Source organism: Metopolophium dirhodum, chromosome 8 (genome assembly GCF_019925205.1).
Source record: "Metopolophium dirhodum isolate CAU chromosome 8, ASM1992520v1, whole genome shotgun sequence".
Taxonomy (NCBI): domain Eukaryota; kingdom Metazoa; phylum Arthropoda; class Insecta; order Hemiptera; family Aphididae; genus Metopolophium; species Metopolophium dirhodum.
Genome location: NC_083567.1, coordinates 18214425 through 18230115, shown reverse-complemented (window position 1 = coordinate 18230115; position 15691 = coordinate 18214425). Strand labels below are relative to the sequence as shown.

The 15691-nt window shown below is 41.2% G+C and overlaps 2 protein-coding genes across 2 annotated transcripts; both read left to right on the top strand.

The window, feature by feature from the left end:
- The first annotated feature begins 3193 nt into the window (after positions 1-3193).
- LOC132951263 (proteoglycan 4-like) lies at positions 3194-10627 on the top strand. The gene is made up of 2 exons (XM_061023059.1): positions 3194-3677; positions 9437-10627. Exon 2 carries the CDS (start codon positions 9442-9444, stop codon positions 10168-10170), a length of 729 nt encoding a protein of 242 aa, XP_060879042.1. The 5' UTR covers positions 3194-3677; positions 9437-9441; the 3' UTR covers positions 10171-10627.
- Positions 10628-12019: 1392 nt separating this feature from the next.
- Positions 12020-13567, top strand: LOC132951340 (uncharacterized). Its single transcript, XM_061023160.1, has one exon. The coding sequence runs from the start codon at positions 12020-12022 to the stop codon at positions 13565-13567; it is 1548 nt and encodes a 515-aa protein (XP_060879143.1).
- Positions 13568-15691: the final 2124 nt, after the last annotated feature.

The window sequence follows — 15691 nt, the reverse complement described above, 5'->3', positions numbered from 1 at the left end:
AGTTTTAATATATTTTTAGAGGACAGCAAACCGAAAGGTAGATAAATTTCATCTAGATTATTTTATAATGATTTATTTAGAATTATATAAAATCACCTATTTTAGTTGTTATTATAATCATTTTCTGAAATATTAACCTATAATTTTCAATTTAAGGCTTTCGAAAGTTATAATAAAGTTATACGCCATGATAAAAATGATTGTAATTTTTAAACATAATTAAGACAGATAACGATGAACAAAAAAACTAAAATACCATAACACAAAACATAATGACCTAACCTAACATTTACAAAATAAAAAAAGGTGGATAAGTGGATGTCACTCTGCTGTACAGTAGGTTACAAGTGGGTCACTGTAATGGATGGTGTTAAATTTGAATTCAATGATATAATATCATTGTATAAGAAAAACGATTCTGAGTGAAAACGGTCAGTCAGCCTATGATATTACCAAGTATATTTGATGATATTATTGTGAATAAAGTAATTTATATATAACCTATTACGTGGAGCCTTGTTTTAAATTTTCAATCCTTGGCCATAAAAGTTAAACATTTTATACATTTTTAACTACAAAATAATTAATAAATTATAAATTTGATAAATGTTGTCAACATTTGAACTTTAAATGCTTATAAAAAAAAATTGTGCCTATCTATTTTTGATATTTTTCAACTGCTATTAGAACAATATATCAGGAGCCTTATATTAAATTTTCACACTTTTTTACCCAACAAAAATTGTTTGCTAATTTTCGTGATTTTTCCGTATTTTGTCAAAATTTGAACTTTAAATGCTCATAAATAAAAACTGTGACTATGGATTTTTAATTTTTTTCATCTGCCTTTGAAACAATAACCTAGGAGCCTTCCATTAAATTTTCAAGCTTTTTTACACAACACATAAAATTTTATTGATATTTATAGAAAAAAAAAAACTAAAAAAATTGAAAACTGACAATGTCCGTAAACAGCTCAAAAAGAGTCAAAATATTTTCAAAATTGTATGGTCTATAGAAAATGCTTATATAAACATTCAGTAAAAATTTCATGTCCTTGCGGTCATTTGTTTTAGAGTTACACCAAAAACCAAAATCGATTTTCTCGAAAACAGATTTTGCGTAAAAATTCCCGTTTTTCCTTAATTTTTCTTTTGTTTTACACGTCGTTTTTGAAAACTACTGGGAAATTTTTACTTTTGAACCCCCAAAATACCAACTAGATTCACTTTCCTATCAGAAAAGTTACTGTTGAAGAATCCAAGCACTTACTGTCCTAAAAGGTGATGACAGACACAAAAATAAAAAAAGAAAACACACACATCAATGTAAAATTAATACATTCATCGCTTCGTACAGAATCTAATAGTAACATTAACAAATCATTACAGAAAATAAAATAAATAGAATATCATTAAATCAAAATTAAAAACTAACACAAAATTATGTAATTATAATTATTATTTAAATCTGTACCATATAAAACTTTCCATTTATTATAGTATCGTGGAAATATTTTTTCCAGCAATTTACTTTTATTCTAGTAAAAGATTTAAGAACTATATCACATTGTCCAATGCCGTTATACGGCAATACCAATTAATTATTATTGTTACATTATAGATATTATCATTCAATTTTGTTTTTAAAAAATAGAAATATAGCATATCAATTTTGGCATAATACTAATCTTGTTTTAATACATTTTTAGCGGAAAACAAACCAAAAGGTAGATAAAGTTCATCTACATCTATACTAATATTATAAAGAGGAAATATTTGATTGTTTGTATTGAATAGGCTCCGAAACTACAGAACCGATTTAAATGAAATTTGGTACATAGATAGTTTAGATACTGATAAAAAACATAGGCTACTTTTTATTACTAAAAAAGGGCTGTAAGGGGCTATACTGGTTCGAATTTAAAAATTATTTTTTTGTTGGATAGTCCATTCATTGAGGAAGGTCATAGGCTTTATAACATCACGCTACATTCAATTAATAGAAGTGCTCAAACAGGGATTTTGAGATTTATGATGGAAATATTTGTTTATAAATGATTGCTATTGGTTATAGGAGAAATAATTAATAGAAATAGTATTTATTTATTATTGGTTGCTATTGGTTAATCGGGCAGATCAGGTACAAGTGTTATGATTTGGTATTAGTAAATATAGGAAGTAAGTAAGGATGTAGCAGTTAGTAAACAAATTAGAAATGTAGTATTTATAAAACATTTAGAATTATGAAATGAAATGATTATTGTAAATTAGTGTAAACAGGTACAATCCCGAAACTGCGAGTAAGCACTTTTTATATAGGAGGGATTGTCCTACAGAAGTTTAGATATAAGGAACGTTAAGATTGTAATACAGGCAGTGGAGAATGGAGATAGTGCCATTGACTGTACATGTTCAGAACGCAATAAACTTTATTAATTGAATATTTGAACGTGTGTTTGTTACTTTATTTACTAAATCTATATACAAACTCCACAAGTACGAGGCTACGGTCAACCGACTTGTAACATTGGTGGCAGCGGATCAAAAGAACCATTAATTCAAACGAGGCGCGTTCATTCAATCAGGGTGAGTTAAATTGTTATTGAACCAGTCAAGGTGCATAATTCCAGTCAACTACGGATCATTCCACTCAAGTACAGAGCATTTTCATTCGACTACAAGGCATTCCAGTCAACTACAGAGCATTCCAGTCAACTACAGAGCATTCCAGGCAATTACAGAGCATTCCAAACAAATTCAGCATTCAACTTTTTCAAGGCAACAGAGAAACAACTCCGATAATGTTAAATTTATTGGTATTGTAAGTTTGTTATTTTTATATATTGTATTGTAAGCATATCTATATTTTTCTATTTATATTTAATTAATGAGCAACGATAGTAGTAGTACTAGTAGCGTAACACAGAGCGATAGTGAAGACAAAACATTTGTCCCAGATAGGTCATTTGATTCAGATGATAGTAGGGCAAGTCAAACGACATTAGGCAGGGATAGCGTTAGTAACCAAGTAGAAAATACAGTGCAGAATCAGAGTACTTTATTAGGACTTCAGAATCCTGACACCGGTAGAAACACATTACATTTGCCAATACAGCGTAGACGGTTAGGAGTACCAGCAGAATTAAGTTCAAACATTGTTAAGGAAGATATTTCTTTTGATAGTATGACACGGTACGCAGCGGCCACCAGTACAAAGTACAGGTACCGCAGCGACCAGTCTACATTTTTCGTCAACCGCCACTACGGGCTACAGCGCGACAACGCCAACTCCCCCACCACGCCACAAAGGCACAAGGTGGGACGGGAAGGCGAGTCGCGTAGAACGAGTACCGGCCGTCGTAGACCTACAACTAGCATCATAACCCACGTCGTGAGTACACACGTTACAACACCATTGCGATCCGATCGATACGCTGAATTGTGGAACCCGCCGTCCGTTGTTCTCTATTGTATTTATTTTTCTTGTACTGTAAAATAAATACGACCTCGTACCGTCATCCGAGTTTTGTGTTGCTCATTTAAAACATCCGAGTGCGAACGCCACCCGCTCCACTCCATCAACGACCGGCTCTCCGCGGACCACCTACCACCACCGTCGTAGCCGCGTCAAATTGGCTCCCCGCAGAGGAATCATCGCCTCAAGACAGCGTAAAGGTAAGAGTTTTTCACGCTGACACATACCTCGGTAGATTGCTTATATTAAGTTAATATTAAGACGTTTAGCCAGGAGTGTGTTTGCCGGTTAGCTAGGATTCCCAGTGAACATTACGTAAGAATTATTTCTAGCACGTAACAGGGAATCCCGCGCAGCCGTGCATAACCGTGATACGGATTGGGAAGTAGTTATATAACAACCGCCACCCCTCCGCAACGCCTACCTTTCGTCCCGCGACATTACCGTCGATAACAGCACAGCGCGCAGGCCAAAACCGGTTTCAGCCGCTGCAGCCGTCAACTGCCGCCGCCGAGTACGTCGACCCAGTTCTGCTATTCTGGGAACGCAACGGCGGCACCGTCAACAGCTGACCTACTAACGTAATCGCTGATAAACTTCCGTAAACAGCGTACAAAATTTACGTCAAAAAAAAAAAAAAAAAAAAAGTCTCTAAACCACGTACACACACCAAACACAAGCTACCTCACCGACCAACTGCTTAACGACAGCATTTGTAATTAAATCATACATAATGACTGGTAAAACGTTACAACAGTTATCGTCGGTGGAGCTGCGTAGCGAGTGCTCGGCCCGCGGACTCAGTGTGTCCGGGTCGAAGTCGGATGTGTATGTCAGGCTAGAGGAGCACCTTAGGGAAATCGGACTAGTTCCCGAGAACGTGAGGTTTGAACCAGTGCAGGCCCCAATCACAGGATTAGGGGACGGTACTGGACAACAACCACACGTTCGATCAACGCTGCTAAGCACGGACGTCAGTCAGATTTTCGAACCATCGGCTAGGGGTATCTCGACAAGCCATACGGCAAGTCAAGGACCAACGGACGATCGGCCAGAGGACTGCGACAACCAGCTGACCATGCAACAGGGCCAGTCCGCACACCCATTAGATACCGACATTTTCAAAACCGCAGCGGAACAACTGCAAAAGTTAAAACTGGCGTTGCCACAAACGAACGACACAACGTCGTTCGAGGCACGCCTAATGGCGCTCGAGGCAAGCATGACGCGGTTCTTTACGGAATCGCGCACGACCGCCACGCAGCAGCCACACGACTTTGCAGTCCCGCGGTACACCAACCACCCGTCACCCGTACACATAACAACTCGCACACACGATAGTTACCAGTCGGGTAGGTCGTATGAGCGCAACGAAGGCGGCGCTCAGCCGAGCGCCAGCCACACTGCCGCCACGAACAACCGACCGTTCTTCACGCGCGACGGTCAACACGACTATACGGGTCACACCACACACGCGTCACAACACGCGTCATATGAAGCACGCGTACAGGAACGTTCGGTACTAATACCGTACGAGGACTTGCGTACAGCAAGAGCCTCGTTACCCGAGTTCACAGGAACTAGGGCCGAGGACCCCGTACGGTTTATAGACAATACCGAGTCGATTTTGACGCAAGCGCGTATACACCCATCGGGTTGGTGCAGGGCGGTCGAGCCGCAATTAAAAGGAACGGCGAGTACATGGTACAATTCTATCAGGGCACTCGACCTATCCTGGACAGAATTTAGGGAGGAATTTTATGAAAATTTCAATAACGCCGAAATTCAGTCTCGATTGCGCGCCGACATCGTGTCAACACGTCAAACGCCCAGACAGTCGTTAACGGAATTTGTGCTGATTAAAAACCAGCTCGCGCGCCGCGTAAATACCGGCCTATCCGAATCGGAGTTGGTAGGTATTATCGCCGGACTAACGCGTGACACTTTCCGTACACACATACGTCTACACCGGCCATTGACGTTCAGCGAGCTGCGACGCATCGCAGGCGTTTTGGACCCGGTAACGGACAACACCAACCCGCCCCCACAACAATGGGCCCCTAAAACTAAAAAAGGGGTGGAAACCCCACAAACAGCCCCCCCGGTCAAAAAAAAATTTTTTGCGAAAGCAACTGATAATACACCACCGGGGCCGTGCAGATATTGTGGGGAACTCCATTGGAACAGTAAGTGTCCAAACAGACCGACCACGTCGGGAAACGGCGGGGGAGTCGACGAGGACTAGTCCCCCTCATCGACTCATCACCACCCCCCCACTCATCACCACCCACTCTCGGTAGTACACACGGAAAAAATAAGCGTAATCGAAAAGCGCGTAGTTCGGTAATTCAACACACAGAACAACCAACTACGAACATTTTTTCCGTCCAATCACCACTCGGCACCCGTTCACAGACCCCCAACCTACACCACCCCACCATTGAGCACACTCACCTCACCGGTGACACGTGTGTTCAACAACAACCGGCTTATGGGGCAGCCACAGGTGTAGGGACAAAGGCAACAGAGACACGGGTGTTCACCCACACAGGTGACGGGGACACAAGCACACACACCGCGCTTATCCCCGCATTAGGTCAGTCTGCGCACGTAAGGCAACAGGCGAGCAACGAGGCAACCGATGTTGACAGTATGGTCATGGCGGTTAACACCACCGACCAGACAGTCTCCATCGCGGTTCAGAACCAGTTGTCCCGCTCGACCAATTGCAATACGACTAATAACGGTACGCGAACATGCCAAGACAAAATTCCGACCCCCGCGGTCGAACTCGAATTTCCGTCAGGCTTCGTAACAGCCCTATTAGATTCGCAGGCACAAAAATCATACGTAAACCCGACAGTAGCCCGTAAATACGGCAAAACACCCACCCACGGACCAACAAACACAGTCCGGATGGCGGACGGTCGCACTGCAACAACCAGTGGCACCTCCACATTCGAAGCTAGGATAGGTACACTCGATATAAAATTCGAAGCGACCATCCTAGAAAATTTGTATTGCGACGCGTTACTAGGACACGACTTTCTTGTTAACAACGAAGTCTCTTGGGATTACGCCGCGTGCACAATTCACATGGGTAAGCAAATTCGTACGTCGACATGTTGGAAAGGGAAATCTCAACCACCCGCCACTCGTCCCGACCTGTCACAATTAGAATTCGGAAACGACCCCGAAACACGCGCGAAACTAACCAAGATTTTAAATAAATACGCGGTAGTATTCAGCGAAAAAGTAGGACGTACCAAATTAATTGAACACGAAATTCTGCTAAAAGACCCGTCCCCAATCGCGCTCAAACCATACCCATATCCGCAGCAGAAACAAACTGCTATCGACGATATGGTACGCGATATGGAACTCCAGGGGCTCGTAGAACCAAGCACCTCACCATGGGCCGCACCAGTAGTAATGGCAAAGAAAAAAGACGGAACTTTTCGTCTCTGTGTCGACTACAGGAGGCTTAACGACGTTACGGAATCCGACGCGTACCCTATGCCAGATCTCAACAAAATGATTAGGCAAATGCGGGGCGCGAAAATATTCAGCATTTTTGACCTGAAGTCGGGGTACTGGCAAGTGCCGCTACACGAAAATGCACGAAAATATACGGCATTCCGAACACGTAGAGGTCTATATCAGTTCAGAGTCCTCCCCTTCGGTCTAAAGAATAGTCCAATGACTTTCGTGAGACTCATGAACGAGGTCATGAGGGGGTACCAGGATGATTTCGTACAAGTTTACCTGGATGATATTGTAGTATTTTCACGGGACGAGTACGAACACCAGGCCCACTTAGACAAGGTTCTCGAGCGGCTCAAGAGGTTTGGACTAACGTGCAACACAAAAAAATGTAAAATTGGCCTACGCGAAATTTCATTTTTAGGGCACATCGTAGACTCGGAGGGCATACAAAAACAACCGGAAAAATTGGTATGCATTGACAATTTTCCGGTTCCCAAAAAGGTTAGGGACGTACGTAAATTTTTGGGCGTGTGCAACTGGTACAACCAGTTCGTAGATAATTACGCGGATACCATAGCACCTCTCACTAACTTATTAAAACAGGGAGTACGGTGGAAATGGACAGAGGTGGAACAACGCGCGTTCGAAACAATAAAAAACGCGCTAGTCACATCACCAAAATTGTCGCCACCCGATTATAGCAAACCGTTTTGTCTGCAAACAGATGCAAGCGAAATAGGAGCCGGTGCGGTACTCTTCCAACGGGGTGACAGACCGGAGGAAAGACGCATAGTGTCCTACGCAAGCAAAAAGTTTAGCGAAACACAAACAAGGTACGCCGCGGTCGAACGCGAGTGCCTAGCGATAATCTGGGCGACAGACAAATTCCGTCCATACCTAGAAACCCGACGTTTCGAACTCCTCACCGACAACTCGGCACTAACATGGTTACACAGGGCTAAAGACAAAAATTCAAAATTAACACGTTGGTCACTACAACTAGCTAATTTGGATTTTAGTACGGTACACGTCCCGGGAATACAAAACGAAGCACCCGATTTGTTATCTCGTGACCCGGCACCGGGCGCACCTGTAGACGAAGATCGACTTGAGGAAAAATTGGTAGGGGCGCCCACAGCGCCGACAACCAGTGTTGACCTCGAATCTGACCGAATATTTTCCATGTTCGATAACCACGTTAGTGACGACACACCACTCACCGCGACGACTCTCGAAAAATGGCAGTCCGAAGACGCCACAATCCGCGAAGTAGTCGCCGGTCACAGGTGGGTCGGGCCAGCGCGGAACACTAGGAGCACAAAATCGGGAACGAACACATACGTTTTTTCCGAAGGTCTCTTACGCGTAAACGTAGGCACCCACACACCCGTCGTGATACCAAAAACCAAAGCACAACATGCAATTTGGAGGTGTCACGATCACGTCTTATCCAACCACCCGGGTTGGAAAGAGACGTACCGGGCGGTTCGACAACGGTACTATTGGAAAGGTCAAAAAAACGACGTCAGGTTATATGTCGGTGCGTGCCACGTATGTGCGTGCACGAAACCACTAAACTCACGTCCAAACGACCCAATGCAACCAAGAACCCCCCGTGAACCATGGGAAGTTATCAGTGTCGATCTCATGGGCCCATACCCACGTTCTGGTAAGGGAAAATCGTACATACTGGTAGCAACCGACTGTTTTAGTAGGTGGACCGAGGCTTACCCCTTAGGAACAGCAACCTCTAAAACAATAATCGAAACGTTAGAACGCGAGTTCTTTTCGCGTTTCGGTTACCCCCGCGTGTGTCTCAGTGATAACGGCCCACAGTTTGTGTCAAACGAAATGATGAACGCGCTAGAACGCTGGGGGGCACAGGGTTGGACGACCCCAATCTACCACCCGAGGGCCAACCCAGTCGAACGCCGTAATCAAGATTTAAAAAAAGGGTTACGCGCACAACTAGTAACGGGCAAACATAAATCTTGGGACACGAAACTACCCTCAATCCTATTTTCGATACGGAACAGGTGCAACGAACAGACATGCTACCCACCCGCGGTCCTTGTCCTCGGCAGAGAGTGCAAGAGACCCGGAGATTGGGCGCTGTCTAAAGCGGCGCCGGTACACATCAAAAAAACACAGGAAGAGAGGGTAGAGCGGGAAAAACGTATTTTAGGCAAAAAGGTAGTGGTAAAACCAAGCACGAACACCGGCACACCGGTGAAGTTCGGCAAGGGCGACGTAGTCTACTACAAAGCACACCACTTATCTAAGGCACACAAAGATTTTCACGCCGGTTTCGCACCAAAGTGGTGGGGACCGGTAAGACTGGCGAAACAGGTCGGGAAAGGAGTCTTCCAAACCGACCAACAACCACCGCGGAAAATACATGTGTCATGCTTAAAACGGGCACCGATAGGCCAACATTAAATAAACAATTGTCTGTAATAATAATCATTTACAGACAACATGACCGGCCAACAGCAGGAGAAGTGGCAGCAGGTGGCCGAGTTAATCCAACGGCTGGGGCTGGTATCCGGTGGCCAGGATGAGCCGCGAACAGCCGCCCAGGTCGCGAGGATGACTACCCGCCAACTCCTGCAGGATCCAGTGCGGGCGGCCATCTACAACCGGGGCTGGGCGGACCGTACGATGGACATCCAGCGGAGGTTGCGGCCACACCGACCACCATCAACATCAACACCCGGCAGCCGCACACCGTCCCTGACAAGGCCACCACCCCCAGCAACGACACCTGCCCCCGTAACACCTGCGGAGCCGGCACCGGTACCCAGGCAAACGGGGGTACTCCCCGGCCCAACGGGAAAGGTGAGGACGGAGGCGCAGCAGGCACGGAACCGCCGGAAATTCCAGCAGCTAAAGGAAAAGAGGAAAGCCAGGGAAAGCGAGGCAAGCCAACAACGTCGGCTTGCCAAGCAACCCGCGCCAACCTCAGACCCGGAAGCAGCCGGCACGCCTCCGGCCAACCCAACACCGATGGAGGTGGACAAACCGGCATCCAAGGACGGCAAGTCCGAGGAGCCGGGACAGCCCACCAGCCAGGAGTCACCAGACCAATCAGAGGCCACGGTGGACATAACCGAGGCAGATTGGCTGGTGGCGTTCGAGGGGATGCCGGAGTTAGACGACACTCACTCGTTCTACACTCCGGTAGGGTCCCCAAAACACCCCCAGTAACACACACGGGCGCGGGCAAGTCTACCTCAAGCGAAAGCCAGAGGTAGTACAAGCCACCCCCTCCCCTAATAGCACACAGACACCGGTACAAGTGTACCCCGTGTGACGGTTTGGCGGGGGAGTATGACACGGTACGCAGCGGCCACCAGTACAAAGTACAGGTACCGCAGCGACCAGTCTACATTTTTCGTCAACCGCCACTACGGGCTACAGCGCGACAACGCCAACTCCCCCACCACGCCACAAAGGCACAAGGTGGGACGGGAAGGCGAGTCGCGTAGAACGAGTACCGGCCGTCGTAGACCTACAACTAGCATCATAACCCACGTCGTGAGTACACACGTTACAACACCATTGCGATCCGATCGATACGCTGAATTGTGGAACCCGCCGTCCGTTGTTCTCTATTGTATTTATTTTTCTTGTACTGTAAAATAAATACGACCTCGTACCGTCATCCGAGTTTTGTGTTGCTCATTTAAAACATCCGAGTGCGAACGCCACCCGCTCCACTCCATCAACGACCGGCTCTCCGCGGACCACCTACCACCACCGTCGTAGCCGCGTCAAGTAGTACTGAATCATACAGTTTTGTACCGAATTTGAGTCAATCGAGTACTGAATTAGTAAATATGAGTGTAATTACTTCTTTAGAGGCAGCATTTCGAATATTACCAAAGTTTGACAAACAAGACTCTGAAGGCTTACATAATTTCATAAAGTCATCAGAATTTGCTTTTTCATGCATTAGTGAGGAGTTAAAACCCATAATATTAGGGGCAATAGTTGCAAATTTAACAGCAAAAGCAGCTCAAGTTGTCCGATTTAAAAAAATTAATTCATGGGAAGAATTGAAAACACAGTTAAAAAATTGTTTTGAACCACAACATACTTCCACACATTTGATGTTAGAATTGACCACAACTCGTCAGAAATATGATGAAGAAATTAGTACATTTTATAGCCGGTTAGAAAAGCTATTTCATTTGACGTTGAATGTTCAAACCAAAGATAAAACTGCAGCAGTGGCAGAAGTCATAGAGGGAATTTTAAAAACTCAAACATTAAGTATTTTCATTGAAGGACTAAGACAACCTATAAAAATGTTAGTAAAGGCAAGTCGTCCGAGTACAATAGAGGAAGCATTTGCGGTGGCTCAACAGGAGGAAACGTCATACAAATCAGATAAGGAAACACAATCAAAAATGCCGAAGCAAAATACAGCGAAAATTACATGTTTCAACTGTGGCAAAGTAGGTCACATGGCCAAGGTATGTAGGTCAAGATCAAATCATCAATTTATAAAACAGCCACAAGAGAATCAAAAGAACGGGGTTACGAATACTGGGCAAAATTCTAAACCAAACAATTGGTCAGCAAATATTCATCGGCAAACTGCAGAAAGTAATAGTGCGATTAATAACAAGGCAATTGTTTGTAAATATTGTAAGAAACTAGGTCATGAAATTGGAGTATGCAGGAAATTAAAATACAACAATGAGAAAAGAACTAGTCAGGCAAATTCAAGTTCGATGTCAGAACCATCAACTTCGGGAAACGAGACAGGGTCGATTCAGAGCGGCGAACGATCGGTCCAGGAAATCAAAGCAACAGCCGTAACATTTCAAGAGCATTTAAATTAAAGGCTCAACTTTTTAAAGATCACATTATATGTCAGGCTACGGAATTCGTTAATCAGGAATCAAGATTTTTACTTGACACAGGGAGTGAAGTAAATATAGTAAAATTATTGTCATTAAAAGATGACGTAAAAGTTAACGAAAGAATTTTATATCGATTAAAAGGGATTAATGAATATTTTGTGAACACAATTGGGTCAGTAAATATAATGATAAATTTTGGAGAAGAAAAAAGACAAGTAAGGTTTCAAGTTGTTAATAATAATTTTCCAATACCTCATGATGGGATTTTAGGTAAGGAGTTTTTAGAGGATAACAAGATAGCAATTGATTATTCAAAAAATGAGATAACATCAACACTTAATGAAGACAATTTTACAGTGGTAAATCAAGACATTCCGCATGTAGATAATTTAGACATTGCAGTAGTACCACCGAGATCGGAAATGATCATTCCAGTAAAAATTACAGATAATCAAATAAAGGAAAATGATACAGTGATTATATATTCACAAGTATTGCAAAATCGAGTTCAATTTGGTAATGTAATTACTAAAGTGAAAAATCGGCAGGTCTTAACAAAAATTGTCAATCAAAATGAAAATTCTATTAAGTTACAGCCAGTAGATTTGAATAACTTATTATATGAAAAATTTGAAGAAGCGAACATACAAGTGTGTACTAAAATTATAGGAAGTCGGAATAATGAAAATATAACGACAGATTTTTTAGCAGAGTTACAACAAGTGAGAATACAATTAGATTCAAGAGAGAACTTCGCTGAACAAGTCACAATACAGAATGTACATAAGTTAATGAAAATGAGTAACTTACAAGTAATAAGAGTAGCAGATACATTGATATTCATAATAGCCATTCCGATAGTCGATACAAGGGAATACCGCCTATACAAATCAATACCATTGCCTATAAAACAGAAAAAGTCAGTATATGCGTTAATTCAACCAACGAATAAATACTTGGCCGTGTCAGAGGATAATGTGTATTCAATATACATAGATGACATAGAGTTAAGCAAATGCATACATATGCAAGAATATTATATTTGTTCGAACACTCAGACGCACTATATTCAAGAAACGGACAATTGTGAAGCGAAATTATTTAGTAGTCAGGATAAAGATGTAATTCCAAAAGCATGTGAAATAAAAATTACACGTATTCAAAAATTAGTGATACACAAGTTAGATAACGAAAATGTTTGGTTGTACACGGAAGAACAACCAACGACAATCAACATTGATTGTGCGAGTGGAGAGCCAGTGTTGCAAACCCTGCAAAACACAGGTACAATCTCTCTCACGTATCCGTGTCGTGCGATAACAAAAGAGTATGAGCTAACCCCCACCAGATCAATAGTAACGAAAACATCGTATGATTTCATTCCGAGAGTGAACATAACGGCTAATATGAAACAATATCAAACTAATAGGATACAGGATGATTTTCCAAAAATAAATAATTCATATTATCCCGATTTTCATTCATTAGCAAATAACGCAAAACAATTAGATTTATTATTACAGTCACAAATAGATGATACTATAGAATATGTAACTGTATCTAATATAACATACGTAACAGTAGGAATAGGTATAGGTATATTAGTGTTAATAATTGTAATAAGTAAGATAAGTTTTAAACTGTATAAACAAAATAAAGTGTCAATGAGTTATATAAAAGCATTGGTCAATACAAAATCAGTAGACGACATACAATGCGTAGAAATTAAGTAGATTTAAGATATAATTATATAATGATTTATGAATGTATAAAATATTTATTTGTATGAGGAAAAAAGAATGTAATAAGAAAATTGACTCATGAGGACATGAGCTTTCATTCAACAAGGGGAGTGTTATGATTTGGTATTATTAAACATAGGAAGTAAGTAAGGATGTAGCAGTTAGTAAACAAATTAGAAATGTAGTATTTATAAAACATTTAGAATTATGAAATGAAATGATTATTGTAAATTAGTGTAAACAGGTACAATCCCGAAACTGCGAGTAAGCACTTTTTATATAGGAGGGATTGTCCTACAGAAGTTTAGATATAAGGAACGTTAAGATTGTAATACAGGCAGTGGAGAATGGAGATAGTGCCATTGACTGTACATGTTCAGAACGCAATAAACTTTATTAATTGAATATTTGAACGTGTGTTTGTTACTTTATTTACTAAATCTATATACAAACTCCACAAGTACGAGGCTACGGTCAACCGACTTGTAACACAAGCATGCATCAAATCGAATTTTCACACATTGCCTACTAGGGTGGCTGAGTTGCACTTACTGCAGTGAGTTACACCAAAAAGGAGTTGAACAATCACAATAATTGTGATTGTTCAACTCCTATTTGTTTAAGAGTTGTCATTTTGTTCGGGCCACAAAGTGTGCAGGATCAGCTATAGCCTATATTAAAATATATACGTTTGTGTGCAGATCTCTGTGAAGAAGATAGGCTAATTTAAAAAGAGTTAACTTTGGTTTTTATTCGTCGGAATTTAGTACGTTTAGGTTAGGTTAGGACTATGTATTAATTGATTACATTAATCCGCCGTATTATATCAAAATAAACTTGGTATAACTTTGATACTTTAGAGTTAAATCATACACTTACGTACAAACCGCACTGGGTCCGCGATCAACCGCAGGTAGATTGCCTACCTGATAATATACTGTTGCGAATCAGAATTTTCATTCCAGGCATCAGAAAAGTTAAGATAAATTTTGAACACCGTACACCGAATATTAAATAACGAATTGAACAAAGTTTGAGTCATATAGAGTTGGTACATTTAACGGGCAACGAAGTGCACAGGATCAGCTAGTTATTTTATATTTCTTTATTTATTATTATATAATATTACCTATTTTAGTTTCAGGGAAAATTGAAGAAAAACATAAGGAGGTAATAAAGTTTTTCTAGGTTTTATTATATTTCTTTATTTATTACTATACCTACATTATTTTATTTAATATTATAGTTATTTTTCCAAGATATTAACCTATAGAATCGATTTATATTTTACAGAGTCAGGAAGCTACAAGTTCTACTCCAACTGCAGAAGTTCCATCAAAACCACATTCACAGTACCTAATACAAGTTCCTAATCGTTAAATTAGTTTATAGAAAATTTGCATTACGTCATTATTCCCTGCATCGTGACCCCATATCATTATATTATATGAATATGACATCTAAATTGCTTAGTATAGTCTTTTGTTAAAAGTAGTAACACTGCTCACTTGTATTGCATGTGTATCACACTTGTATTACACTTGTAATACATGTATTTTTTCTGTCTCATCAAATAGTAATACATATACCTATACCACACCCAAATTTAGCAGAATACTCGTTAAATTTGATATAAAAATAAAATGCTGTATAAAACGGATTATTCTTGACGTAAACTAGTCTATTCTGTGCATTAGTAAGAGACAAATACGCTGGTTTGTATGGCATCGCCCGTTTTACTTTAAATATCCAATTATTTTTTAATTAGATAAATCTATAACGATAAACCTAAAATGTCTAGAACGTTTTAGTTTTGAATAACGATGAACGTAAAATTCGTACAACGTTTTAATTATAATTAACAATAAACACAATAGTTCTATAACGTTTTAATTCTAAATAACTTAAAATTAACTTTTTTTAGGATTGTTTATGGATCCAACCCCTATAGTGACGTCTATGATGGCAGTGGCCCCCACTTCAATAGTCGTGGCTCCCGCTACGATAACCGTGGCTCCCGCTACGATAACCGTGACTCCCGCTACGATAACCGTGGCTCCCACTACAATGAGCGTGGCCACTTTCGAAACCATGGGTACGGTGACGAATTCGACT

Bases quoted from the DNA above. Each gene is read 5' to 3' on its own strand.
- LOC132951263 (XM_061023059.1), top strand. From the start codon at position 9,442: ATGACCGGCCAACAGCAGGAGAAGTGGCAGCAGGTGGCCGAGTTAATC.
- LOC132951340 (XM_061023160.1), top strand. From the start codon at position 12,020: ATGATAAATTTTGGAGAAGAAAAAAGACAAGTAAGGTTTCAAGTTGTT.